General features: G+C 44.3%; 3 protein-coding genes across 4 annotated transcripts; 2 read left to right on the forward strand and 1 right to left on the reverse strand.

Moving 5' to 3' along the window:
- Positions 1–849: 849 nt before the first annotated feature.
- LOC117397218 (dihydrolipoyllysine-residue acetyltransferase component of pyruvate dehydrogenase complex, mitochondrial-like) lies at positions 850–12,239 on the forward strand. Its single transcript, XM_059009900.1, has 14 exons — positions 850–1,317; positions 3,034–3,135; positions 3,636–3,760; positions 4,147–4,291; positions 4,481–4,607; positions 5,015–5,199; positions 5,827–5,968; positions 6,278–6,345; positions 6,975–7,076; positions 7,605–7,712; positions 7,891–8,009; positions 8,752–8,914; positions 9,237–9,373; positions 10,088–12,239. The coding sequence occupies exons 1-14, from the start codon at positions 1,075–1,077 to the stop codon at positions 10,215–10,217; spliced, it is 1,896 nt and encodes a 631-aa protein (XP_058865883.1). The 5' UTR covers positions 850–1,074; the 3' UTR covers positions 10,218–12,239.
- A 1,027-nt stretch (positions 12,240–13,266) lies between these two features.
- LOC117397219 (PIH1 domain-containing protein 2-like) lies at positions 13,267–16,729 on the reverse strand. Its single transcript, XM_034913297.2, has 6 exons — positions 16,568–16,729; positions 15,886–16,075; positions 15,475–15,598; positions 14,912–15,142; positions 14,027–14,310; positions 13,267–13,552 (listed from the first exon to the last, which is right to left on the reverse strand). Exons 2-6 carry the CDS (start codon positions 16,066–16,068, stop codon positions 13,418–13,420), a joined length of 957 nt encoding a protein of 318 aa, XP_034769188.2. The 5' UTR covers positions 16,069–16,075; positions 16,568–16,729; the 3' UTR covers positions 13,267–13,417.
- Positions 16,730–16,957: 228 nt separating this feature from the next.
- On the forward strand, positions 16,958–20,330 carry LOC117397253 (uncharacterized protein NKAPD1-like). 2 transcript variants are annotated; one of them, XM_033995981.3, is made up of 6 exons: positions 16,958–17,074; positions 17,785–17,861; positions 18,137–18,240; positions 18,550–18,696; positions 19,217–19,270; positions 19,780–20,330. In XM_033995981.3, the coding sequence occupies exons 2-6, from the start codon at positions 17,793–17,795 to the stop codon at positions 20,231–20,233; spliced, it is 828 nt and encodes a 275-aa protein (XP_033851872.3). In that variant the 5' UTR covers positions 16,958–17,074; positions 17,785–17,792; the 3' UTR covers positions 20,234–20,330. The 2 variants fall into 2 exon arrangements, with proteins under 2 accessions (XP_033851872.3, XP_034769190.2); XM_034913299.2 differs by having other exon boundaries at positions 18,137–18,236.
- The last annotated feature ends 5,727 nt before the right edge of the window (positions 20,331–26,057 follow it).

Genomic DNA, 26,057 nt, shown 5'->3' on the forward strand with positions numbered 1-26,057 from the left:
CTGCTGTAAAAATGGATTCAAATGACTGACACGAGCAAGCTTCTCACAAGAGCAATGGTGCTCCAAAACGTTAACCATTTTCCTTTTTCGCTGGGGAATATCTTGGTATCCCCTAAATAGATAATCGCTCCCTTTTCTAAAATAGCAAACACATTTCAGTAAGCACCCTCCCCCAGTGCAGTGGCACCGCAAATAACAACAGTGATATCTTTATATAGCGCCTTTCATAGTGGATCACCATCACAAAGCACTTTACAGAGGTACGCTGTGAACTACATGCAGAGTCACTTACAACAGGACATTGATTTAACATCTCATCCGCAGGACGGAGCACAAGGAGGTTAAGTGACTTGCTCAGGGTCACACAGGGAGTCACTCAGTGGGATTTGAACCGGTGACCTTCTGGTTACAAGCTCTGGACTTTAACACCATTTCCAGGAGTCTATACTTTCAATTAATTTACCCCCACAAAATGGGTTTCAGAAATGGTTTGGTCGGACTGCGGCTCGAAATACTCTGAGATCCAGCTGTCAAACCCACTCGTTCCCTCCTGACACCATTTCCTAACAAGATGATATTAAAAGCGCGTCCTAAAACGCGTTTCAGTAACACAACACATTGCATGCTACTGATATTTAAATGCATAAATATATCCTCAATTATAAAATGGCAAGAACAGAGGGAACAGTCTCATTGGCTAACGCGTGTTGCAAAAAAAAAAAAAGCTTGGAACAATTGTCATGACAACCGATTGACTTTGGGAGGCGTTCCATTTTATAAGCGTCATAACACACGCGCCAGGGCGTCCCGAAACTTTGTTTTCGTCTCTATGGTTACGAGTTTTACGACACACGTCGTGTTTGCGACTAATGGGAGGAGCTTTGGAGGGCGAGTGAGAAGGAGAGCCGTAAAGCAGTCGGGACGGGGAGGTCATTAGATAGAGAGGTACTCTTTTTAAACCTGGGGGGAGCGCTTCACAATCACAGAAACACACTGAAATCAGAGAAAATAACACGAGATATTCCTTCTTCAACCTGCCCCGGGGTTGTCTTTTATTAACGAGAAGAAACCAAAATGCTTCGCTGGGTAGCGCGGCTGCGGCAGTCTGTGCGCTGGGTTCCCCGGCCCTTCCCCGGTTCGGCCCCAGGCTCGGGTTCGGGGTCCTGTCGGCTCCGGCGTTACCATTCTGGGGGAGCTAGTCGGGTCCGGTCCGTCTGCAATTCCGCAGGGGTCTACGGCAAAGCTGTCTTCGTGCAGGGCAACAAGACCGTCAGTTACCAGGACAGGAGATGGTACAGCCTGCCGCCCCACCAGAAAGTAAGCGTGATTCTGAAAAAAAAAAAAAAAAAATCTGCTAGTGCTATCCTTATTGTTGTCAATTAATTATGAGTACAAATCTCAGAATGTCGTTTTATATTGAGTCGTTTTTGAAATGCAATATTTAATGCGACGCAGTTGTATGCATCAAACAGTTTAGTTGGTATGTGTTTGTTAACCTTATGAAGGTCTGCATTCACGTTGCTTTAGTATTTGTGGAAGGCATTGAATCATTGGTGCTGTAATACAGTGCCGTGTATGTGCGTGTGTTACCTTGTCAGTATAACCTCAGTTTAGGCACCTTCGTATTACATACGCGTTTATTTATAGGACCGGCTGGCGCGATTGCCATATTCTTTTTATTTATGCTTAATATATGTATCAGCAGGACTATTTGCAGTGTTGCTGTGAGAAAGAAAATAATAATTATCATAGTTGGACAAGAAAATTCGAGTCCTTCCATTAGCTGAACAGGTTTGGCATGTGTAGCTTTTAGATGAGCAGGTTTAGGATGTGCAGCTTTTAGATGAGCAGGTTTGGCATGTGCAGCTTTTAGATGAGCAGGTTTGGAATGTGCAGCTTTTAGATGAGCAGGTTTGGCATGTGCAGCTTTTAGATGAGCAAGTTTGGCATGTGCAGCTTTTAGATGAGCAGGTTTGGAATGTGCAGCTTTTAGATGAGCAGGTTTGGCATGTGCAGCTTTTAGATGAGCAAGTTTGGCATGTGCAGCTTTTAGATGAGCAGGTTTGGCATGTGCAGCTTTTAGATGAGCAGGTTTGGCATGTGCAGCGTTTAGATGAGCAGGTTTGGCATGTGCAGCGTTTAGATGAGCAGGTTTAGGATGTGCAGCTTTTAGATGAGCAGGTTTGGCATGTGCAGCTTTTAGATGAGCAGGTTTGGCATGTGCAGCTTTTAGATGAGCAGGTTTGGCATGTGCAGCTTTTAGATGAGCAGGTTTGGGATGTGCAGTTTTTAGATGAGCAGGTTTGGCATGTGCAGCTTTTAGATGAGCAGGTTTGGCATGTGCAGCTTTTAGACGAGCAGGTTTGGGATGTGCAGCTTTTAGATGAGCAGGTTTGGGATGTGCAGTTTTTAGATGAGCAGGTTTGGCATGTGCAGCTTTTAGATGAGCAGGTTTGGCATGTGCAGCTTTTAGATGAGCAGGTTTGGGATTTGCAGCGTTTAGATGAGCAGGTTTGGCATGTGCAGTTTTTAGATGAGCAGGTTTGGCATGTGCAGCTTTTAGATGAGCATGTGTTATCTGGTTACACTTGCACTCCCTGGGTCACTGCAGTTCAGTCAAATCATCTTGCTGTCTCAATACTTTGTTTGTTATGATAATATCTGCTTATCACAGTGTCTGGACAGTTTACATTGGCAGACTGTGATTGGGTGAGATTCTGTGGTTGATTGTGATTGGATGAGATTCTGATCCCATTTCACAGCTGATGCTCTTGGATTACAAGGTTGCATCCCCAGTGCAATGGTTTTAAACATGTTTTTATTCACATTCTGCTGGATCCCTGTTAGAGCAGGTCAGTGCTAAAACCAGTGATCTATATTAGGTGCGCTGTCCACACTGCACCTCGGTATCTTCATTTGAAAATGAAGAGCCACGAATCTTATAATGTGCGCTAAAACGATAAGTCCTGCAACACCAAGAGAGCCTGCCAAGTTTTAAAGTTGAATTCAGGGTTTTTATTTGTGTGTTTTTAGGTTCTGCTTCCATCACTGTCCCCCACCATGCAGATGGGGACCATCGCTCGCTGGGAGAAGAAAGAAGGAGATAAGATCAACGAGGGAGATCTGCTAGCAGAGGTACAGGCACGGGAGCACACGCTTAAAATAACACTGTGCAGGCCAGACCCTGCTTTAAAACATCGTTACTGTTTTATCTGAAAGGAAGAAGAAGAAAAAAAACACACACACACACTTTCAATTCTAAAATAAGAAACTGCAATTCTAAAATAAGAAACAGGGTGAGGTTTTTAGTATCTGGTAAAATCATACCAATGCAGCTTTGAGAATCAGTACCTTTGTCATTGGTAACAAACAGCTTGGGCACATTTTGTTAATACATACGATTTGAGGATGTCTCGGCTGAGCCCAGTTCAACACTGTAGACCTCTATACAATTCCAGGAAAGATATCTGCACTCCGAGCTGCAGAGCAGTTAACTAATCCAATCTGATACTAATATTAAGGAGCCTCTCGGAGATGTGTTTCAGGGCTAGCCCTGTTTAACATGTTGCTCTGTGTGAAGTTACTTCGTTGTGTAAGAGTTAAGAGGCTAACCAGGGGGTCCCCGATGCTTGCAGGTGGAGACGGACAAGGCCACTGTGGGCTTTGAGCTGTTGGAGGACTGTTACCTGGCCAAGATCCTGGTAGCCGAGGGAACGAGGGATGTGCCGATCGGGGGTGTTATATGCATAACAGTAGAACAGTAAGTGTTTAGAAAACGTGCACATCCTCCCCGGGGAACAACGCCAGCAGCATTGCTTGGGTTAAAGGGCGTCAGTGTTGAGATCTGCACTGGTTTAGAAGAACTGTTAGTGTCTGAGCACCGTGTGCAGTCGATTGTTAAAGGCATCTGGCCTGAAATGTGTTTGCGTAATAATGTTCTGAAATTGGTTGATTTCTTCATGTGGGTTGTAATATCTGGAAATGTATACTTGTATTATTGTTAGGAAGCGTGGTTATTATAAACGTGCTTATGATGACAGTAATAAAATAGTCCAGCAGAGCGCTGTTCTTAATAAGCGCAGCGGCATTGTTACACTGCAGTGTCAAGTCCATGTTCTGATCTGCTGATTTGACCTCTCTCTCTAGACCGGAGTTTGTTGCTGCTTTTAAAGACTACACTCTGGAAGACGCTGCAGCCTCTGCCCCGCCCCCTGCCAGTGCCGCAGCCCCTCCCCCTGCCGCAGCCACGCCCCCCCAGCCCCCGGGCAGCTCCTACCCGCCTCACATGAAGGTAAGAGTAGCTGCTGCACCCAGAAACACAGCTGCAGAGCGGAACCCGATTAACTGGATGGGGATCACTGTCATTCCTGCGCTGACTCCACGTGAGTCTTGTCATAACGCTGTGCTTTATTTCAGTGCGTTAAACTGGGGCTGATGTTTGAAGTGTCGAAGCTCGTTCACGTCTGTGTTTCTGTGCCAGGTCTTGCTGCCTGCCCTGTCCCCTACCATGACCATGGGCACAGTGCAGAGATGGGAGAAGAAGCTGGGAGAGAAGCTGAGCGAAGGGGATCTGCTGGCTGAGATTGAGACAGACAAAGCTACCATAGGTAAGCTGAGCGCGTCTGACAGGGAGCTCAGAAGGGGCATGCCGCTGGCTCGGCTTTTTATTCAAAAGACACAGAGGAGCTGAACCCTGTTCCTGTCCATTCAGTTTTACAGAATTAGGCCTGTTGAAGAAGGTGGCAGATCGATCGATATCAGACTAACAGCAAGCCCAGAATATTGTCGTAATGGTGTCAATGCTAATAAGAATTCAGCTTTTTTCCTTTTCAATTAAGCAATGACAAAAGCTAGTGCTTGACAACATTTTTGAAGCAGGCTAGTTACTACAGATGATGTCCTAATTAGTGCACAGTTTGCATGTTTGTAATTGAAGCCCTGAAGAGATGTCTCTGCTTCAGGAATAGGTAACTTGTTGTTGTTGTCAGTAGTTTTGCTTGTTTCTCCGTTTTAGGTTTCGAGGTTCAAGAAGAAGGATACCTGGCTAAGATCATGGTTTCAGAAGGAACGAGGGATGTGCCTCTGGGGACCCCCCTGTGTATTATAGTCGAGAAGGAGTCTGATATCCAAGCTTTCGCTGATTATGTGGAGACTGGAGTGGCAGAAATGACAACCCCACCGCCTCCTCCCCCGAGCCCGGTAAGAAGTGCTTCAGAGGAGCTGCTCACCCTGCCGCCTCACAATGTCCCCTCACGTGTCAGATATAGACTGTCTTCATATCCGCGTCTCTCTGTCCTCTCACGTGTCAGATATAGACTGTCTTCATATCCGCGTCTCTCTGTCCTCTCACGTGTCAGATATAGACTGTCTTCATATCCGCGTCTCTCTGTCCTCTCACGTGTCAGATATAGACTGTCTTCATATCCGCGTCTCTCTGTCCTCTCACGTGTCAGATATAGACTGTCTTCATATCCGCGTCTCTCTGTCCTCTCACGTGTCAGATATAGACTGTCTTCATATCCGCGTCTCTCTGTCCTCTCACGTGTCAGATATAGACTGTCTTCATATCCGCGTCTCTCTGTCCTCTCACGTGTCAGATATAGACTGTCTTCATATCCGCGTCTCTCTGTCCTCTCACGTGTCAGATATAGACTGTCTTCATATCCGAGTCAGATGCGGTCACTTCATAAGACTACCCGATCACGCACAATCCGCATGAGAACTGCCATTAGCTCCTGCACCCGTTTGATACTCCAGTTCTGTTTCCAGCGTACAATCTGTTACAAGTACAAAGATCTCTCTCTCTCTCATGTGACTGTGTTTCAGGTGGCTGCAGTCGCCCCCTCTCCCCAGCTCTCCACTCCGAGCCCGGCTGCCATCGCTGCTGCAAAGAAGGGCCGGGTCTTCTCCAGCCCCCTGGCAAAGAAACTGGCAGCTGAGAAAGGCATTGACGTGGCTCAGGTTACAGGTCAGTCGGTGTGGAAGTCAGAGAAATCCATCCCATCACAGCCACAGATGTGTCTCAATTCCTGTGCATTTCTCCTGAGCGCCCTGCAAGAAGAGGCACCCTGCACAGCGCACTGCAGCGCCTGGTATAAACACCGAACAAAAGGATGAGTCGCTACTGAAGCAACACATACTTGAAGAGAGTGTTCATATGTTATGGGTATTTAAAGGCTCTGTCTTGGGAACTGCTTGGTTTTGTTCAACATGTGCACGATGGTGTCATCGAGGTCAGTTGTATAATGTTTATATGAAAATGACTTTGTTTCAAAAGGTACTGGTCCAGATGGAAGAGTGACAAGGAAGGATATCGAGACCTTTGTGGCTCCAAAGACAGCACCTGTAAGTAAGAAAGGAAACACAGTTGTAATTTTACCAGTCGGGTGTATCCTCAATTCAACAGTGCAACATTATAGTGATCTCTTCAATGAAATATCACTATACAATATTGTTATACCTAGATTCGGTTCATCTTTTACACAACATGGCAGAACAAATGCATTATATTAGTGAATCAGACTGAGCCATGCAGATAGATTTATAATCACAGGGAGCAATATATTTATATTAGTGAATCCGACTGAGCCATGCAGATAGATTTATAATCACAGGGAGCAATATGTTTATATTAGTGCTGCACAACCCCATTATTCAGATGGAGTGTTCTACAGAAATCAGGTGAGAGTCACTGGTGTTGATCTGGCTCATTTACCATTCGAAATGAGTGAAGAAACGGCTGCTTTGAGTTTGTGATGCTTTCTGCTTGTCTTGCAGTCTGTGGAGAACAGCACTCCACACAAACCCAAGCAGATGTTACTTCACTTGTTTCACTTTGAATGTTAAATTGACCAGTTGCAGCCAGTGGGTTTGGAGGTGCAGTGGTTTGCAGTGGTTTACAGTGGTTTACAGTGGTTTGCAGTGATGTCTGTGGGTGGGATTGCCAGCAGTATTGACGTGTTTGTTCTCGTCAGGCCCCCTCGGTGACCGCGGCCCCCCCTCCTGCAGCAGCCCCCTCCATGGCAGCCGTGCCCACCGGCACCTTCACGGACGCCCCCATCAGCAACATCCGCAGGGTAAGGCAGCGCGGGACTGACTGGCACGCTTTCATCACTGAGCTGAACGCGGGTAAACCACGGAGCACTGTCAGCAAGGCATCGTACCGCCCTTTTATAGAAAAAGAATAATTTGAAGCTTGAAAAGAATAATCTACCCAGAGTACAGACCCTTACCCAACCTGCTAATCAAATGATTATAGTCTAGGAATTGCCAGCTATCAGTCGGCTTGCAAATGATTTCCAGCAGGATCATTTTTCACACCAGGTACAAGGAAAGGGTCATGTTGACATTCTTTCACCGTTTACTGTATTTGACCAACTTTCAAAGCCCTCTCTGTTTAAAAGGTGCATCTTCCTTATTTTTGGGTCGTTAGTGTTGTCCATCGTTTGCAGCTCTCCGCTGTACTATTTCTAATATGAAGTGTGCCGTCAGCTCTGATGTAACCTGCTTCACATGGCACAGCTGGTACTCTTGTGGAGGGTAAGGAAGCACGCTTTCCCAGTGTAATGATGGCGAGGTCTCAGTGGTTTCTCTGTACCCTGCAGGTTATTGCCCAGCGCCTGATGCAGTCCAAACAGACCATCCCTCATTATTACCTGTCTATCGATGTGAACATGGACCAGGTGCTGGATCTGAGGAAAGAGCTCAATGAGGTAAGAGCTGCAGAAAGCACAGCGGTTCGAATGCAAGGGTTTGACTGGAAATTCAAGTCTAACCACCTGTTGTTTTTAATTGCCACACGGTAGCTGTATCTAAATGAGCTTGCATGTGAATTTACACCGATCCCCACTGTACTGCCTCACCAGCCTGCCCTGTCCCGATCTGTTTCAGGAAGTGAAGTCTGACAATGTAAAGCTGTCTGTGAACGACTTCATTATCAAAGCCTCGGCTCTGTCTTGCTTGAAGGTGCCTGAAGCAAACTCCTCTTGGCTGGACACAGTAATCAGACAGTGAGTGGATTCAAGCTGCAGCAGCCATCTGCACGCCCAGCTTTGCTTTCACCAGATTGCTTTCCTGGAAAGCAAAATCTTATGTAAATGGAAGTATTTCTGATTGAACACAAGACAATTCTAAATCAGTTCAAACCTGTTTAAGGCTTAACTCCAGTCTAGACAAACAGTGCTGTGCTTTTAGGTAGTTAAGTAGCAGTGTCTTGCAGGGATACAGATTCATACAGAAGTTAAGTATGGGATCCCCACGTTAGGACCGATCCACTGACCTGGTCTGCAGAGTTTTCCTGCACTGCGCAAGCTGTCGGCTGTTTTTGAGTCATTTTTCTTAGACGGCTCCGGCAGTCTCTTGTGTTGAGTGGAGTTATTTTATTCTAGTCTGAATTGCAGGTCTTCAGGGTTGAATGGCTTGTTCTGCAAAGCTAGTGACTTTCACCAGGATGATAACCACACGATGATAACCACAGCTTTGAAAATGCTGATTTGGCTAATTTACCATTCAGAGTGAAACGGGAGGGAAGAAACAGCTGTTTGGATTGGTGATGATTGCTGCTTTTCTTAGACGCTGTGGACAAACCGCATTCCACACAAACCCAAGCAGCTGTTTCTGGACTGAATGGTAAACTAACCCGATCCACAGCAGTGACCCACACCTGATTTGTGTGGCGCGCTCAGTCCGAGTAATGAGTTGGTTTGTGCAGCTCTGATGATGTCCTAACGTGTTCTTGTGCTTCCTCTGCAGAAACCACGTTGTTGACGTTAGCGTTGCAGTGAGCACCCCTAATGGCCTGATCACTCCCATTGTGTTCAATGCTCACATCAAGGGACTGGCTGGCATCAGCAAAGATGTGACCTCGCTGGCTGACAAGGCGCGACAGGGCAAACTGCAGCCTCACGAATTCCAGGTAAAGCAACAGAAACGGCTTTGGTGCACGTCCCAGTTCGTGAATGTGTTTCTGGAATCAGTGTCTTGAGGATCATTCTGAGATCAATCCAACTCTGTACCATCTTGAACAATTTACTCTCGGCGTCCGCTTTGATAGAACCACGTTTTTGTATTCGTTTCAGTAAAGCGGAACCGTTCTGAACGAGATAACCGTGGAGTCTGAGGAGGAAGTCTTTACCCAGGCGTTTATAAGAACGTGCTAAAGGAAACTGAGTAAAATCGAAGAGGAGTTTATCGATGCCTTCGTGCATATTAACTTAATGCCTTTTGTTTTGGTTCAGGGTGGCACTTTCACAATCTCTAACCTGGGCATGTTCGGGATCAAGAACTTCTCTGCCATCATCAACCCCCCGCAGGCCTGCATTCTTGCTGTGGGCGGCTCAGAGAAGAGGCTTCTGCCAGCTGACAACGAGAGAGGGTAGGCTGAAGATGTGCTGATTATAGGAGGCTGCCATGTAACCTGGTTTGGGCCTGTAGTCCATGGAAGTGTCTTATCTGTTGATGGAGTACCACAGGAAGTAATCAAGCAGTCAAACATCAGTGTGAAGGCACTAACCAAAAAGTTAGTCTGCCTGACTTGGCTTCTTCCAAGTTTTTTTTTATTTTTTTTTTTATAATAGACAAAGTAAGCCATTGGCTTCTGCTTTCATCCACGTTTTAATGAGTTCTAACCAGATAGATGCTTCTTAAGGCCTTACCTAAGAAGTGTGCTTTCAGTTCAATTTGTAGGATGCCTGCAAAAACTGGAACTTTTTAAAATCCTGCTTGTACACAGAGCTGGGCCATTTAGGAGGAGATGTTGGTGTTGATTAAAATCCTGCTTGTACACAGAGCTGGGTCATTTAGGAGGAGATGTTGGTGTTGATTAAAATCCTGCTTGTACACAGAGCTGGGTCATTTAGGAGGAGATGTTGGTGTTGATTAAAATCCTGCTTGTACACAGAGCTGGGTCATTTAGGAGGAGATGTTGGTGTTGATTAAAATCCTGCTTGTACACAGAGCTGGGTCATTTAGGAGGAGATGTTGGTGTTGATTAAAATCCTGCTTGTACACAGAGCTGGGTCATTTAGGAGGAGATGGTGGTGTTGATTGTGGCACACAGCAGATCTAATCTCCTCTTCTTTCCCTGCAGGTTTGATGTAGCCAGTATGATGTCGGTCACCCTGAGCTGTGATCACCGTGTTGTGGATGGGGCTGTGGGTGCGCAGTGGCTTGCAGAGTTCAGGAAGTTCCTTGAAAAACCAATAACCATGTTGCTGTAAAGCCAGTGTAAACCCAACCAGCCATGGGATTCAACCATCTAGGAGTCCAGTGTTTTATATATAATATTATAAAAAATATAGAGACACACACACACACACACACACACACACACACACACACACACACATGCAGCCGTTCAGAAGTCACTTGACCAGTTCAGGGGAACGAAAGTCAAAGCAGCCAGCAACAGTAGACGATATACAAAGGCTGGCATGTTCCATGTTTGTGGGCACTCAATTTGATCCAGCTTTTATGGCTGCACACGTTCTTGGGACGTCCCACTGGAGTTGAAAGCACTTCATGGCCAATGACACTTTGATGGCTTCACTAGCTCTTGTGTCTGTTTGTTTGTTTGTTTGTTGGATCCAGGTCACTCTGCTGTGCATGTAGTGCAGTGAAAGGCAGAGTTCTGTCATCCTTTCCACCTAGTCTACTGTTGCTTCCACATACTCCTGAACTGATAAAGTGACGTCTGAACCAACCTGAATATATCTGTTTGCATCGATCCTCAAAGAATCCTGTTAAACAGCTCAACAAAGAGGGTTTGTTTTGTCTGTTATTTATGAGATTTCACGGCTGTCTGATCTGTCCTGTGCAGATATAGTTATATTTTTAAAGCAGAGGCTCTCGGGGAGTAATAATTGTACCATGTCTGCATTATCATTTCTTACAGTTTTCAAAGGTCACCTCCAGAATTTAGTTTGGGTTACATTTTGTTTTTTCTTTTGAATTCCAATCCTGAATTCTGACATTTTGGGCCCATTTACAGTTATTTAAAAAAAAAAAAAAAAAAAAAAAAAATTGGCAATGAATAAAAGTATTAAATTGTTGTCTAATGAAAACCGGTACTTTGAAAAACAACTTATTAAATGACTCGGGAGTTTAAGCTTTGTGAATTGGGTTCTCTTTTGTACTTGTGTAATGTGAGATTGCATTGTTACTCCCCATGGCTGTGTATTGAGTTACTACAGTAACAGAAGAGTGTGTTCCTTTTGGAAACATTCGTGTTAAAATGACATGGGATGATGGGTTTGTGTTTGTGTTTAGATTACTTGAATCATATGTCTAGATTGTGAGTCCTCCACAAGAGAGAAAATGAAAGAGCGAGACTGAACGGCTTGGCTGTTGGTTTACTTTGGACTCCTCAAACGTGGGGTACAAGGCTTCGCATACCAATTGAACTGCACAGCTCTGACAATTCAAGCAGCTTTCCTGTCATCTACATTCTGCATTGCGTATATCTATTATAGAAAATCAGCTGCTGTCATTTTAACACACGTGGGAGGATGCATGGACCAGCACACCCATTGGTTCAGTACCATATTAAAAGTGCAGGATCCGTATTCCTCCAGGAAAGAGACCTTCCAATCCACTCAGTCTTATGTGTAATAGACTCGGCATGCTGCTCACAGTAAAGGCCTCTTTTTAAATGTTATCTTTCATAAAGTAACACAAGTACAACCCTAAACAAGCGGTCTTGTCAACTCAGAAGGGATCCTGTAGCTTCTGTTGGGTAGTTTTTAAAAAAATAAAATGAATACTGAATTTACATATCTGTTTCTCTCCATGTATTCACGAACAACCCTAACGTTGTAAGGATAAATCAAACGGGAATCTTATGTAGCTTGTCCAGATCTCTCTGATTTTGTATTTATTTTTTGTGTATTCTTTACTGTCCTGCCTTGTTTTATTTAAACTTTTTTGGGGGTTTGGGGGGTGAAAATAAATGCTGGAAGAAAACAACTAGTTTCACTGCTTTAAACTCATTTAAAAATCCTCTGTGTTTTTCATGCAGTTCTATTAAAGGTGCTGAAATGTAAAAGAAAGCGTTAACGTTGACAGATTGAAAGGAACTCTTGTAGGTTTTGCTTTGGAAAGTATGCAAAGCCATCTTCTATGATACAATAACCGTGACCTCTCGGCTTTCTTGTGAAACTCGAAAAGTCTTTGAATCTGTTTATTCTAATCTTTTCACTTGTAATGTGCCACCTAAAAGCCAATATTTTGAATTAAAAACTACATGCAAAAAAAAAGCTAAATTAATTCCATACATGTGTGATAATTGAATTGCAAGACCTTTTCAGAATAAGAAACTGAAAATGTACAAACGTGGCTTTTGTAGCACCCACGTGTGTGTGTGTGTGTGTGTGTGTAGCACGTTCCACGTGGCATGGCTGTGTGCCTCTCGTGTGTAATTTAGGCTTCCCTTTGTGAGTTAAGGCAGCAGAGAGGTTTTCAGTGTGTCTTTCTGTTGCAAATGCAAAGACTGTTGCCAAATAAAACATGTGACCACAAACATGGCATCAAAGTGGAGAATTCTGAACAGGCTTTTCGGTGTGACGCTGGTGGAAGGGCCCGTTCAGGAACTGCCTTTGTGCCATTTGTTTTTTTGTTACCAGAATCTTAACAGTACTGCTGCCACCTTACTGTGTAAACCTTAATGTAAATACTTAGCTGTGCAGTTCTGAACAGCAGGCTTTTCTGTGTCATCCAGTAGGTGTGCAATGTGAATTACTGCATACCTCGAGTGGGGTGTGATTAACTTGCAGGTTTGGAACAATGCAATTTAACCATACAATATATTCAACAGTCAAACCACAATGGGCTTGGATTACAATGTTAAGCATAAACACTGAGGTTTGTTTTCTGGCCTGTGCACTTCAGTTTCAGTAGTACAGCTTACAAGGCTGTGCACAAACACACAGAACCACCTCTGTGCTGACTGTGAAACCGTGGCCAAACTGGACCTCATTATTCATGCTTTTGCAATGGAATTTCATATTATTATTTGGTCTAATGTGTCGGTGTTGATATCCTATTGCACACGTGAAGGGGTGATGTAAAACCAAGATTAAAAGCTCTTTGGTCCGTGTACATTGTTTTTATTTTTTTTGTTTTAGAAATATATTTATTATAAAGAAACGAGAAGGCACTTTCAGGTGAAACATGTGTTTAAACATTTTTTGCTCTGTAAATAGTTACCCACATGTCTCTACTGTTGAATTGAATTTCCTCATTATTAATAGTTGTGTTGGTTCGTTTTAGCACTCGTGTGTTCTTGAACCTTGCTTTATTCATTCAAGGGCTAAGAAATTCAGGTTTGGATAGACGGCTAGATGTTTTAGCATGTTGGGATCCGTGGTGAAGAAAGTCTAAAGAAATATCCTAGTGGTCCTGAACGCAGTGGAGAATTCACATTTTATAAGACGGGCATTGTCACAAACAACACGCAACGACTTCTGTTAAATTTTGCATTGACTGATTCCTCATCGACGGACTCTGGCAGGTTCAAATGGAGGCGGTACCTGTCCTGGACTTCAATGAGGACATCATCCTGTTAAAAGTAATAATAATGAATAGGAGATATCCGTGCTAAATCATGTCCTTAGACAGACACTCATTAGAGGAGTAGACACCACACTTAACACAGGAAGCAGCTTTCATCAGAACAGCCTTCTTGCAATTCTTCAAGATGTATGTAAGACTCTAAAGCATGTACCATGTGCAGCTCCACGATTCACCAGTTAACAGGGTGAACACAGGATATCAGAAATTATTTTTTATCAAGTCTGTAAAATAGGGTCAAAAGGCAGTTGAATAAAAGTATTATTTATAAAAATTCACAGACAAGGTCATTTTAATTTATGAAAACACCTACAAGTTTGTAATAATGACAAATGAAAACACCTCAGGGTTTAGGACAATAATTGATAATGTCACTAGAGGGAGTCAGTACACTACATATGAAAAGTTCACCAGCATGCATCAAATGTGCTTGATTATTTAGAAGAATCACTAGTGAAGTTACCTGTGAAATAGCGAGATCGCATTCTGAAACTGAGCTCACTTCTGGCAGGTGGACATTCAGCTGGATTGTCGTAGCTCTCCCGTTCTCATCCTTGCTAACTGAGAGATGGTAGCTTGGGGTTTGGACAGGAGTAGGCTCTAGCTCCGTGCTGGACAGCACCTCGATGAAGCCAGCTTTCCTGGGCCTGCTCCCCTTCTCAGTGAAGAGCTCGATAGAAGGGCTGCTCTCCGCCTCTCCTTCCACACGAAGACACCTGATCTGCTGAAGAAGCGAGCCTCCCGACTCTGAGAGAGAACAGAGCAGTGCAATCAAACTGTTCTTCAGAGCAATCGCATCAAACATGTTCCTCTTAGACGCTCACACTACGTCAAGCCGTCAAGTGTTTGGACTCGTGCCACGAGTCTGCTTGACTTAGTTTTCTTAAAGTTTTACCTGAGAATTATGATTTAACGTTTTATAGTTCAGCATGAAGACAGAGAGGAAAAGCTGCTGCTCCTTTACAATAAGTCTTCATCTGAATCTCAGGTAAAGCATGTTAAGGAAGCATGAGATCTCTTAAGGAAAAAATAAATCACAAGATTAGAAGTTTTACAATGCAAGTGCGTCGCTGTACAGCATTGAAATGTTCCAGATATAAATTAGGATCGCATACAGAACATGCAATGTCTCATTATAACAATGAGTCACACATATGCCATGAAATAGACGGCATGCAGACATGGTGTTAATGTACACTGCTGGAGTCCATTGAACCCGAGTGCTGTGTGTCAGTGCCACGCTCAAACAGGATTATTTGTTGTCTGGTTATTGGTGGACTGCTGATAAGGGCAGGGCTGCTCACTTTACTGTCACGTGAAGTCCCTTTGGAGTGATAATGAAGAGTACCTGGAGTTTGGGGATTCGGTTTGGCTGGTCCAGACAGACTCCGCTTCATTCTAGTGGCACTTCCTTTCAGTTTGTAGCTGGCGAGCTCGTAGGAACGAGTCAGGCGCACTTCGTACTGCTGCTCAATGTACTTCATGGCCAGCCGTATCAGCTGGTCCATCTCAATGCCATCTTCCTCCCCACGCTTCAGGACCCTGGGGTTATACGCAACATCCACCAGCTTGTACACCTCTGTTTGGAAACACAAAGGAAATGCTGGGTGAAGGTGTGCTCACACGCTCACAGAACCACGATCCCACTTAGATCCAACTGTGTCCAATGTACTGGAAGCACTGTTGTCATGGCCAGATACATTGGATCAAAGTCAGGTTTAGTGGATTCACACTGTATGTGTTTCCAGTACTGTAAGTACTTGGTCAGCCCCTCATGCAGTAGATTAATAGATGATGTTTAGTGGATTCACACTGTATGTGTTTCCAGTACTGTAAGTGCTTGGTAAGCCCCTCATGCAGTAGATTAATAGATGATGTGAAGTGGATTCACATTGTATTTATTTCCAGTACCGTTGCCTTCATTCAATTTCTCCAGCTTGCCAGCACTCAGGGGGACAGGCGCTGAGTCAGACTCAGGGGCAGGAACCCGGCTCCAGCCACACAGATTAATATACAGCACATCCTCCTCTGGGTCCTAGAAGACACACAGTGAGGACCCATCGTTTAATACAGACCTGCACTGCAGTATATACAAAACCGTGCATTCACACTAGCGCCTTTCATCACAGGCATCCCAAAGCGCTACACACACGCACGCACACGCACGCACACACGCACGCACGCACACACACACCACCACGCACGCTCACGCACACACACAAACAGAAGAACTAAACCATCACATTAAAAGCAGTCGCTTGCAGAATTTCATATGCTATATAACAGATCAGGTTTTTAAGACAATGCCATTTTGCACTTTACCAGTATTCTCGTCTCCACACAGGTGTGAGGCTCAGGTGGGGCGCACTGCTCCAAACCTTCCTGTAGGTGGCGCTTGATGAATTTCTGGTAGCTCTCCGGGTTTGTCTGGGACATATCGTCCAGCATGGACCACAGCTGATTCACCTGGTCCAGCATGCCCTGCTGGGGCAGACCGGCTGCCATGGTCTGTCTGAGAAAGAACGGGAATTCACTGTCGGTCTAGCAGTAGATTGGCTTTATGAAATTCTCAAGCTCTATACTGGCTTAAATCTATTGAACCAGCTTGACAAAGCAAACAGCAAACTACCGGCCAACACAGACCAGTGCTGACCAGTGCTGGAATGAGCAGAAGCAGTCACTGCACGTACCGTAGTACACTCTGTACACCCACAGCATTCACCATTTATACACTTCAAATGCTTTCTAAGTTCATTTGAGTCCACAACCTGATTGGAAGAGTTTTCTGCGGTAACTTACCTGGATAATTTTGCAGCCAACTCATCAATTATTAAAATTAAAATAAATGAATTCATACATACAATGTGTATATCTGTTTCATAAGCAGTGTCGGTGTTTCGATGTAGTGTAAACGTTAATTGCTGCTTAACAAGTAAGCAAGTTTGACTATGCGTGTACCTTAATTGCACATGTGCCAGCAATAACGCTGTAAAATACGACTTACCTTTGATTTGCAAACAGAATCCCTGTCGAGTCTCAAATATAATGAACTGAATGTAGCTTCTGATATCTTTCTTTTACAAAATGTTCGTTTCCCTTCTTGTACTCCGGCTTCACTGGTTACCATAGAAACAGTAAATCTGTCCGATTAGAAAACTTCCCGGTGCAAACTGAAAACAATGGTTCCTACACACAACGTTTTCACGGGAGTCTCGCTTACACAGTAAATATCGTGTTTGTTTGAAAAGCGTGTCTTTCAAATGCTTTACAACCCGCTAAGTCGAATTATTATCTTTAACAGATTTTAAAAGACTGAAACGAGTTATTTATAAACTATTGACACACCGACGTGGTTGGGGGAGGTTCGTTAAGTGACAACAACTTCCGGTGAAACGGGAATTCCTTTTTTTCAAGTTACGAGCTGTAACGCCGGAGGAGTGAGATGTTGTTTTAAAATATTTTAGTTCACCAGTATTGGTGTATTTTAAACAGCTGTACAGTGTATTCAGAGGTAGGAGTTCATTATTTTCTGCTATCGTTTCATAGTTTATATGCAAAAACGACATCCCGGTATTTATGTTACTAATACAGTACACATGACTGAAATATTTTAAAAACAACATAAAGCAAAAATGTATTATATAGCCTGTATATTTGAACGTGAAGCTTGAAATGTATAACCCAGCCAGGGTGTTTGACCGACACGTTGTACAGTAACTCAATGCTAGAGCACGGTAGTTTGCAGGTTGTGATGTTTCTGTACGGTTGTGAAGAACACACCGCAGCTTCCGTGATGTTTAACTGTGTCATCCGGGATTACAACGGGTTCAACAATTTTCGCTTTTGCTTTTTAATATAAGGAAGCATTACATTTTAAACGAAGTGAAGTGAAATGCGTTCCGGGGGGGGGGGGGGGGATGGTTCTGCAAAAGCGAGTGACTAACTTGTTGGGTTGATTTTAAAATATGCCCTATTCCGTCATGATGATGAGGGGGAACGAGGCGTGTACATTTGCAGGTTGTTAAAATCAAGCTTTCACTCAAAACATGGACCCGCCCACTGGCTAAATCAGTATTATGAGACACCGGTGTAGAGAAGGCAGTATTCATGGACTCCAGTGTAGCCTGTCATTCAGTCCTGGACCTCTCTGAAACCCATCTCTACAGTGAGGAAAGACAGTGCAGGTCATCATTTTAACCACATCCTTTTGTGTTGTTACAGAATCGGAAATGTCTCGGGTTCCTGTGGGAAAGGTCCTGCTGCGGAATGTCATCCGCCACACAGACGCTCATAACAAGGTAATCAAATGGCAATGAAATCTACCTGCTGTGTCTCTGTCTTCTCTGTAAATTACACTGCATCCCTTTCATCTGCAGGTAGGTTTATTTTTTCCATTAAGTGGTAAATGCCTGTTTTAACTAGCGGCATGCGGACAGGTGGTCTAATGTAAGCGTACAAACAGCTCTGCCTGAATTTATAATCGATAGCTGTGAAACAGCGACCCCAGACATTCCTACAGAGTGTGTGCAGGATTATCAGAGTTTATACGCTGTGTTTTCCTAATGGTTTCCAGATTCAAGAGGAGTCTGAGATGTGGAAAATGAGGGAGATGGAGAAGCAAACGCCGGTGATCCAGCAGAAACGGCAGCCAACAAAACTCGCTCCTGATTTTGGCAGGTTTGCCTCCTTTTGTAGCGCGACAATGTAAACATCTTTTATATGTGAAATACTGCGATAGTGCGCCGTTTTAGATTCCAGCCGGCTTCAGAGATGTAAGATTCATTCAGTTTGTAGTCATACGAACTTATGAAAAGCCTGGGGGAAGTGTCAGAGATACCCTATCAGAGTTTATTATAATGCACGCTGGCTGGATCACATGTCTGACCAGATTACCTTCATCTAAATAAAACACAAGGAAATCGGTGAAAACAATGTAATATCCAGTCCCTTGCTGACTTGTGTGGCCCCTGATTGACGTGTGTGCAGGTGTAAGATGCGCTCTGACAGTTTTCATGAAGAGAGCCACAGTGAGAGAAGGGGAGCCCCAGCAGGTCACACCTCTGAACAGGACCGCAGGGAGGCCAAACACTGGACCAAGAAACTCTATGACTTTGAGGCCGGCGACCCCAACAGGTGTGTGACATTTCAACAGGGCTGTTCCGTTTACATTAGATTGCAGTAAAACGTGGTGGCTGTCTCGTTTTGAGGCTCTCTAGGTATCATGCAGGTATCAAGTCCATTGAAGTAGTTATTTTTACCCATCCCTTAGCTTTTAATCTGGGTTGGATGTTTTGAAAACAGGATTACTGGAGCGCCCTATTACAGTTACAGATACCTGGGGAGCACTGTAGATATTTATAATACATTTTCATCTTGCTTTTAAGCATGTTTGGTTGTATGTGTTGCTTCCTGTGTGCTTTACTATGAAGCAGGTGCAGTAACTTGAGTTGAACTGCAGCACAGTGCAGAAGCTGTGATGATCCTGTCTATGTACAGTAATGTAGATACCAGAGCACACAAGTCTAGTTTCCATTGGCATGCTCACAGTCCAGTTTAGCTGATCAGGCATCTAGCCTTCAGAAGTGAAATATCCCCGTGCAGTAATATATAAGGATTGGTCTGTATTGTAAGCTGCTGTGTGTGTTTGTTTCAGGTGGGGGCACAGTGGATTCAGGGAGCTCTATCCTGAGGAGTTTCACACACACAGGTATGTGAGGGGAGCGCCGTGGAGAATCATATCAAACCCCCGCCCTTTCCAGAGCCACTGGCAGCAGAATGCTTTGCTGAATTGTGTGCAGTGCTGCCTGTCCTACTGCAGTGACAGCAGCTGTGTTGTGTTCCTAGACGTGCCAGTTTAAAATGGCCATGCTGGGCTTGCAGGCTAACAACATGATTCAGGTAAAGGTTGTATTGCCATCGCTTCATGAGTCCTGCAGCTCCGATAAAGCACACATCATAGTAAACATGTGTTTTATATATATATATATATATATATATATATATATATATATATATATATATATATATATATATATATATATATATATATATACTCATACATTCATCAACTACTATAAAATAGTAAAGTCAAATACACCAGAATATGTGCATCATTTTCAAAGTGAAGGAAATACACATCAGATTTTACTGGAATCATTTTGTGACTTTGTAGAACTGGAATTGCTGGAAACCTGTGATGTTTTTTGTTTTTTCCAGCGACAGCTCGAACAGTGATGAGAAAAACGACAGAAAGAAAAAGAAAACATTGCAGCGTTCAAAAGCATCGCAGCAACACACCGGGAAGCGCAAACGATCCAAGAAATCAAATAAGAAACAGAAAAAGCAATCCAGCAAAAAACGGAAAAGAAAGAAGGGAGAGGACAGCAACTCACCCAACGACCAGACAAGCTCAGACGAGAGTGACGGAGAAAAGAGGAGAGCCAGGAGGAAACGGAAAAGAACCAAGAAAAAGAAATCATCCGAGGGCAAGGAGGAGTCATCCGAGGACAGCGATTCAGACACCAGCAGCTCATCGGAGAGCGAGCCCAGGGACGAGAGAAAGAAACGAAAGAGAAAGCGCCGGAGAGGAGAGAGTGAACAAGGAAGTGATGGCAGGAAAAGCAAGCATAAGAACTGGAAGCTAACCACAGAGGAGGATGAACACAGCTAAGAACTGGAAACTAACCACAGAGGAGGACACCTCACAGGAGAGCTCTGAACACAGCTAAGAACAGGAAACTAACCACAGAGGAGGACACCTCACAGGAGAGCTCTGAACACAGCTAAGAACAGGAAACTAACCACAGAGGAGGACACCTCACAGGAGAGCTCTGAACACAGCTAAGAACAGGAAACTAACCACAGAGGAGGACACCTCACAGGAGACCTCTGAACACAGCTAAGAACAGGAAACTAACCACAGAGGACACCTCACAGGAGAGCTCTGAACACAGCTAAGAACAGGAAACTAACCACAGAGGACACCTCACAGGAGAGCTCTGAACACAGATAATGGTGTAGAGCCCCTTGTGCTTTCAGACATTGTTTTTATATATTTAAGAGAAGTGAGGGCGTTGTAATTTATCTCTTACCTGTGTTGAAAATCTGTTGAAATGAATGAACAAGAATGCGTATTGCTCTCACTTCCTGTGCTGTCTGGTCACTGCCATGATCTACCAGACCTACAGCCCCAGGAAGTGATGAGGTACAGTGCACTAGGAAGCAGCGTTTCAGTTCTAGTGTGGTCCTAGAAAAGTCTGCTTTTCCCCCAAAATACCTTGAGCACAATAAGGGGCTAGCGATGAAGGGTTTGCTTGCTCCTCAGATTTGTGATGATGTACAGACACAATTTCATAAGAAACTGGATTCTTTACTCGACTGTGTTTAATAATAAAATGATGTCACGCACAGGCTGTTTTTTTCTTTTTTGTTCTGCAGGGTTCTGTTTGATGATGTCACGCACAAGCTGTTTTTTTCTTTTTTGTTCTGCGGGGTTCTGTTTGATGTCACGCACAAGCTGTTTTTTTTCTTTTTTGTTCTGCAGAGTTCTGTTTGATGATGTCACGCACAGGCTGTTTTTTCTTTTTTGTTCTGCAGGGTTCTGTTTGATGATGTCACGCACAAGCTGTTTTTTCTTTTTTGTTCTGCGGGGTTCTGTTTGATGTCACGCACAAGCTGTTTTTTTTCTTTTTTGTTCTGCAGGGTTCTGTTTGATGATGTCACGCACAGGCTGTTTTTTCTTTTTTGTTCTGCAGGGTTCTGTTTGATGATGTCACGCACAGGCTGTTTTTTCTTTTTTGTTCTGCAGGGTTCTGTTTGATGATGTCACGCACAAGCTGTTTTTTCTTTTTTGTTCTGCAGGGTTCTGTTTGATGTCACGCACAGGCTGTGTTTTTTTCTTTTTTGTTCTGCAGGGTTATGTTTGATGATGTCACACACAGGCTGTTTCTTCTTTTTTGTTCTGCAGGGTTCTGTTTGATGTCACGCACAGGCTGTGTTTTTCTTTTTTGTTCTGCGGGGTTCTGTTTGATGATGTCACGCACAGGCTGTGTTTTTTCTTTTTTGTTCTGCAGGGTTATGTTTGATGATGTCACACACAGGCTGTTTATTCTTTTTTGTTCTGCAGGGTTCTGTTTGATGATGTCACGCACAGGCTGTGTTTTTTCTTTTTTGTTCTGCAGGGTTCTGTTTGATGATGTCACGCACAGGCTGTTTTTTCTTTTTTGTTTTGCAGGGTTCTGTTTGATGTCATGCACAGGCTGTGTTTTTCTTTTTTGTTCTGCGGGGTTCTGTTTGATGATGTCACGCACAGGCTGTGTTTTTTCTTTTTTGTTCTGCGGGGTTCTGTTTGAATTGATTCATGTTTTTACTTGGCAGGCAGGTGAATCTCTCTGTGTTAAATCAGATCCTCCCAGCGTTCAGAAGCTGCTCCTGCACTCTGACCCCTGCTGCTTTACACCGCATGCCTCCCTGCTCGCACCTCTTACTAAATCAATCAATTGGGAATGCATTGGTTGATGCATAACTCTGTGTGGCGTTTGAAGTGATCAAAGTTTTAAAGCATGCTTACTAAATTCAAAATTGCGTTTAGTGTCTGTCTTCTAGAAATCAAAACAAAACCGACAGGAGCAAAACGACCACCAATGCTGCTGTTGAAACAAACATTTTAAAAGTAATGTATGTAACCACTAGATGGCGCCTCAAGGTTGTGGCACCCCTCCTGGTGCTCTGTTCTGTTTCACTGACACACCCCTTCCTGTTTCAGTATTGAAGGAAGGGAAGGGGGTCACACCTGGCAAAGATACAGAATTCCATACAAACCATTCCGGACCTTATTTCAAAAGGTGTCATTGGTTTCTTGTTTTTTTTTTCTCTCTCTCTTTTTTGCTCGTGGCAGTTTGGATTAAAAGGCTTTGTGAGATTCGTGTGCATACGTGCCGCTGTCTTGAGAAATGCATAGAAATTGTTTTGGGACAGTTTGGGTTAGGAACTCGCTAGAACCTCATTCCTGGTTTTCAGGCAGGACTGCCCTCTGCTCAATATGTGAGCTAATCACACTTCTGGGATCATGAAGAGATCTCAGCTCTGCAGTGTAGGGTCCCTATCAGGAGTGCATGGAGCTCCTAGGTCTCAGCTCTGCAGTGTAGGGTCCCTATCAGGAGTGCATGGAGCTCCTAGGTCTCAGTTCTGCAGTGTAGGGTCCCTGTCAGGAGTGCATGCAGCTCCTAGGTCTCAGCTCTGCAGTGTAGGGTCCCTATGAAGAGTTGATGCAGCTGAGGGGAGGAGGAAGGGTTTGTTGTTTTTAGCATGATTGCTCAGACTCCTGGACTCTTAATAGAGGGCAGCTCACAAACACAGGGCTGTGTTACTAGTCCTGATAGCTGTGAGTCTGGGCCCTGCGTCTCACTCTGAGTGTACCATGTGATCCAGAGAGGTTCTGTGTGTGAAGTGTTCGCTGCTGAAAAGGGAAGCGCTGAGCTTGCTGTTGCAGGCTGGGATAGCGAGCTGCCCCCTGGGGTTTGCTGGCTGGACTCCTCTCTAATCCACTGGAAATCTCTCTTTTTTTCCTTCTCCAGCTGTCCTCTCCTCTGGATCAACTATTTGCTCAATTATCTTCTGTCTGCGTCAGAAGCTCCGGCCACAGGCCCTGTCTCCATCGCTGTTAACTCCTTCGCTGCATGCATACTGTTTAAAACCCTTGTATATGCGTGGGATGGTAGTGTAATCCAGCTTGCTCCGAATGTGTGCCACATAAATGGCTCTTGAGGCAAGTTTGTATGCTGTATCTCTCTTAACCACAAGAGGGAGACATTCGTGTAGGGAGAGGACAGTAATACCCTGTACTGTGAGGTCTTAATAACAAGATGTTTCCAATGTCAATTTGCACTTGTTTGATGTAGTTGACAGGCTGGTTGAGATTGAGAGGGAGTTTGGAGGGATTGCTGGGACACACCACCAGAGACCCAGCTGGAGGTCTCAGCAGTCTCCAGGGCAGCTGGGGAGAGAGCAGGGGGCCTGGTGTGGAAAATCTGCTCTCCAGAAAACAGCTCTGACAGGCAGCACATGACAGAGTTCCTTTGCAAGCTTTGAGAGGGCTAATTAGTCCACTCTGTCTTTCAGAACATGCCCCCTGAGCAGCGTGAAATCAGCAATAAACAGGCTCTGAGCTGAAAGAGGAGTCGCAACTGGTTACTGCTGTGGGTTAGGGTCTCAGTGACTTCACAAGGCTGCTGGGTTAGGGTCGCAATGACTTCACAAGGGTGACTGGGTTAGGGTTAAGCCAGGTTCACATCTGAGCGATCAGTTGGTTGCGTGCAGCTGAATCACTTATATGTGGATGTTTCTGACAAGCTCTACTATATGCCCCGTGTTTCTGATGACGCCTCAGTCAAGCTCTTGTCCAGCATTTCCGTGGATTCGCATTTAAAATAAGTACAGATGAGACGACTGTAACAGCCAGTTCTTCATGGATAATTAGTGAAGCCATCATTTACTAAAGATAATGAGAGCCGTTCTCAGCATGAGAAGGGACGTTGGTGTGGTTCACTTGTGAGGACCATGTGAAAGATATCTGGGGGCGCTCCTGATTAATAGAGGTGTCATGCGCGAACATGTTCACCTATTTAAAGCAAGCTGTACTCACCAAGGCTTCCCTCTCACAAGCACGACGACATCGGCTCAAGATCTTGTCATTTTCCAGAGTTCCATTTAGGTGAATTTCATTTCACAAATACTTGTGTTGTGTATCCCACGAGGAGCTGCTTGATGCCCGGAATCTCATTTGTGGAACGGACTCGGCCAAGCTCCTGGCATGTGCCAGCCCCCCCTCCCCCCCCAGCCCAGATCAGAGGCAAGCCTGCCGACGCCACCCTGGCACATTCCAGGGATAGCATTGCAAGTGTCTTTGTGAAGTGCCACCTGGCCTGCCCGCTCCCACAGAACTCCTCCGGACCTCGGAGGAAGCTCGTTTGTGCTCGGAGGCACGCCGAGGGAATAGCTGAGGGGCACTTGTGCACATTTCATTCCTCTAAACGAGGACAGACCAGAGAAAGATTGCCGACACCTATTGGAGAGCATTTCTCTCCCTCTCAGATCTCCAGCAGGCCCGTCTCATAATTGCTCTTCAAAGGAGCAGTGGACCGCGTGCCAGGAGCCATTGTGCTGCTATTTTATTCTGCTGCGCTGAAAGAGAATCGGGATTCCAAACGTGACTCTGTGGAATTAAGCCTTAACTCTCAACACCACATTTATAAGGAGATCCCAAGGGAAGCCGTATCCAGTATGTAAAATAACTGCAATACATCTGATCACTTTATACACCACTATCTATCTATCTATATATACACATCCACTCCACGAGAGGCCACAGCGACTACCCTTATCTGACACAGCACCCTCATTTTAATGACATTGTATACAGTTGAATAATAATTATTAAACAGTGTAGCTCATTTTAATGTGACCTCATTTCCATCTCATACAGACTGAATACAGAATACATTTTAGAAGGCTGTATCGCATCAATGTCAGGGTTTACTATATATGCACCTGCTTATATGCATATCCACATGCATAAATATCTGTGCGTACATACAGACAGATGTATACTATCTGTACACTGGCACACCACACGAGGCTGGTTTAGAGGCATGCTGTAGCAAAGCGAAATGATTTCCTCATAGATTTCCTTTTGGATTTCCTTCTCTTCTATGTATAAATCACCATCCTCTAATGACAACTGACTTGCTGAAACAGCACATGGTCATTTTCAGTGTGGAAGATGGGTCCGCAGTTCCAATACGCATAACACCAGATACCTGAATCCTCCACACTCTGGTCGTAAACATATTAGTCAAAGTTTGATCAACTGTAAGGCAGCTCCTGTCGTGGTATGTGTGCTTAAATGCCCTTGAGAAAAGAAATGTAAAAATACATATAGCAGGGCATAAGGCTGCAATAGGAAATTACAATATGGACTATGCAGTAGCCAGACACTACAAAGCTATGAATCATGTCTCTGCCTCAAGTCTACAACTTGAAAAGGTCTCAGAGGGAGAGAGAGGTGGGCAGTAGCGTTAACCAGCTGATGAGGAGAGAAGCTTTTTGGAGATTTAAAGTCTATGGAACCATATGTGTTTGCAAACGTTCTGACATATTTTTATATTAAATGTGATCTGATGCGTAACCGTGTAGATTGGAAGTGTTTAAATATATTAATGTCACTGCTTATCTAAAGTTGTTTTTCAGGTGATAGCCGGGGTTGTGTAGTCACACCTGATTGTTCCAGAGATGTTAAGCGATGTTTAATATTGTAATCTGTAGCGTTAATACAGTGATGTGTCTGCGTGTATTGTGTCAGTAATTGCTCAATGATTGTATTAATTGGTATTGATTAGATATACTCCAAAGCTGTTCTCCAATTAGCAATTAGCTGCACCTGATGAAGACATGCGGTGTCTCTGCTTTGTTCTGTTTTGAATCAAAATACAAAGACA

Source organism: Acipenser ruthenus, chromosome 40, assembly GCF_902713425.1.
Source record: "Acipenser ruthenus chromosome 40, fAciRut3.2 maternal haplotype, whole genome shotgun sequence".
In the NCBI taxonomy this organism is placed as follows: Eukaryota; Metazoa; Chordata; class Actinopteri; order Acipenseriformes; family Acipenseridae; genus Acipenser; species Acipenser ruthenus.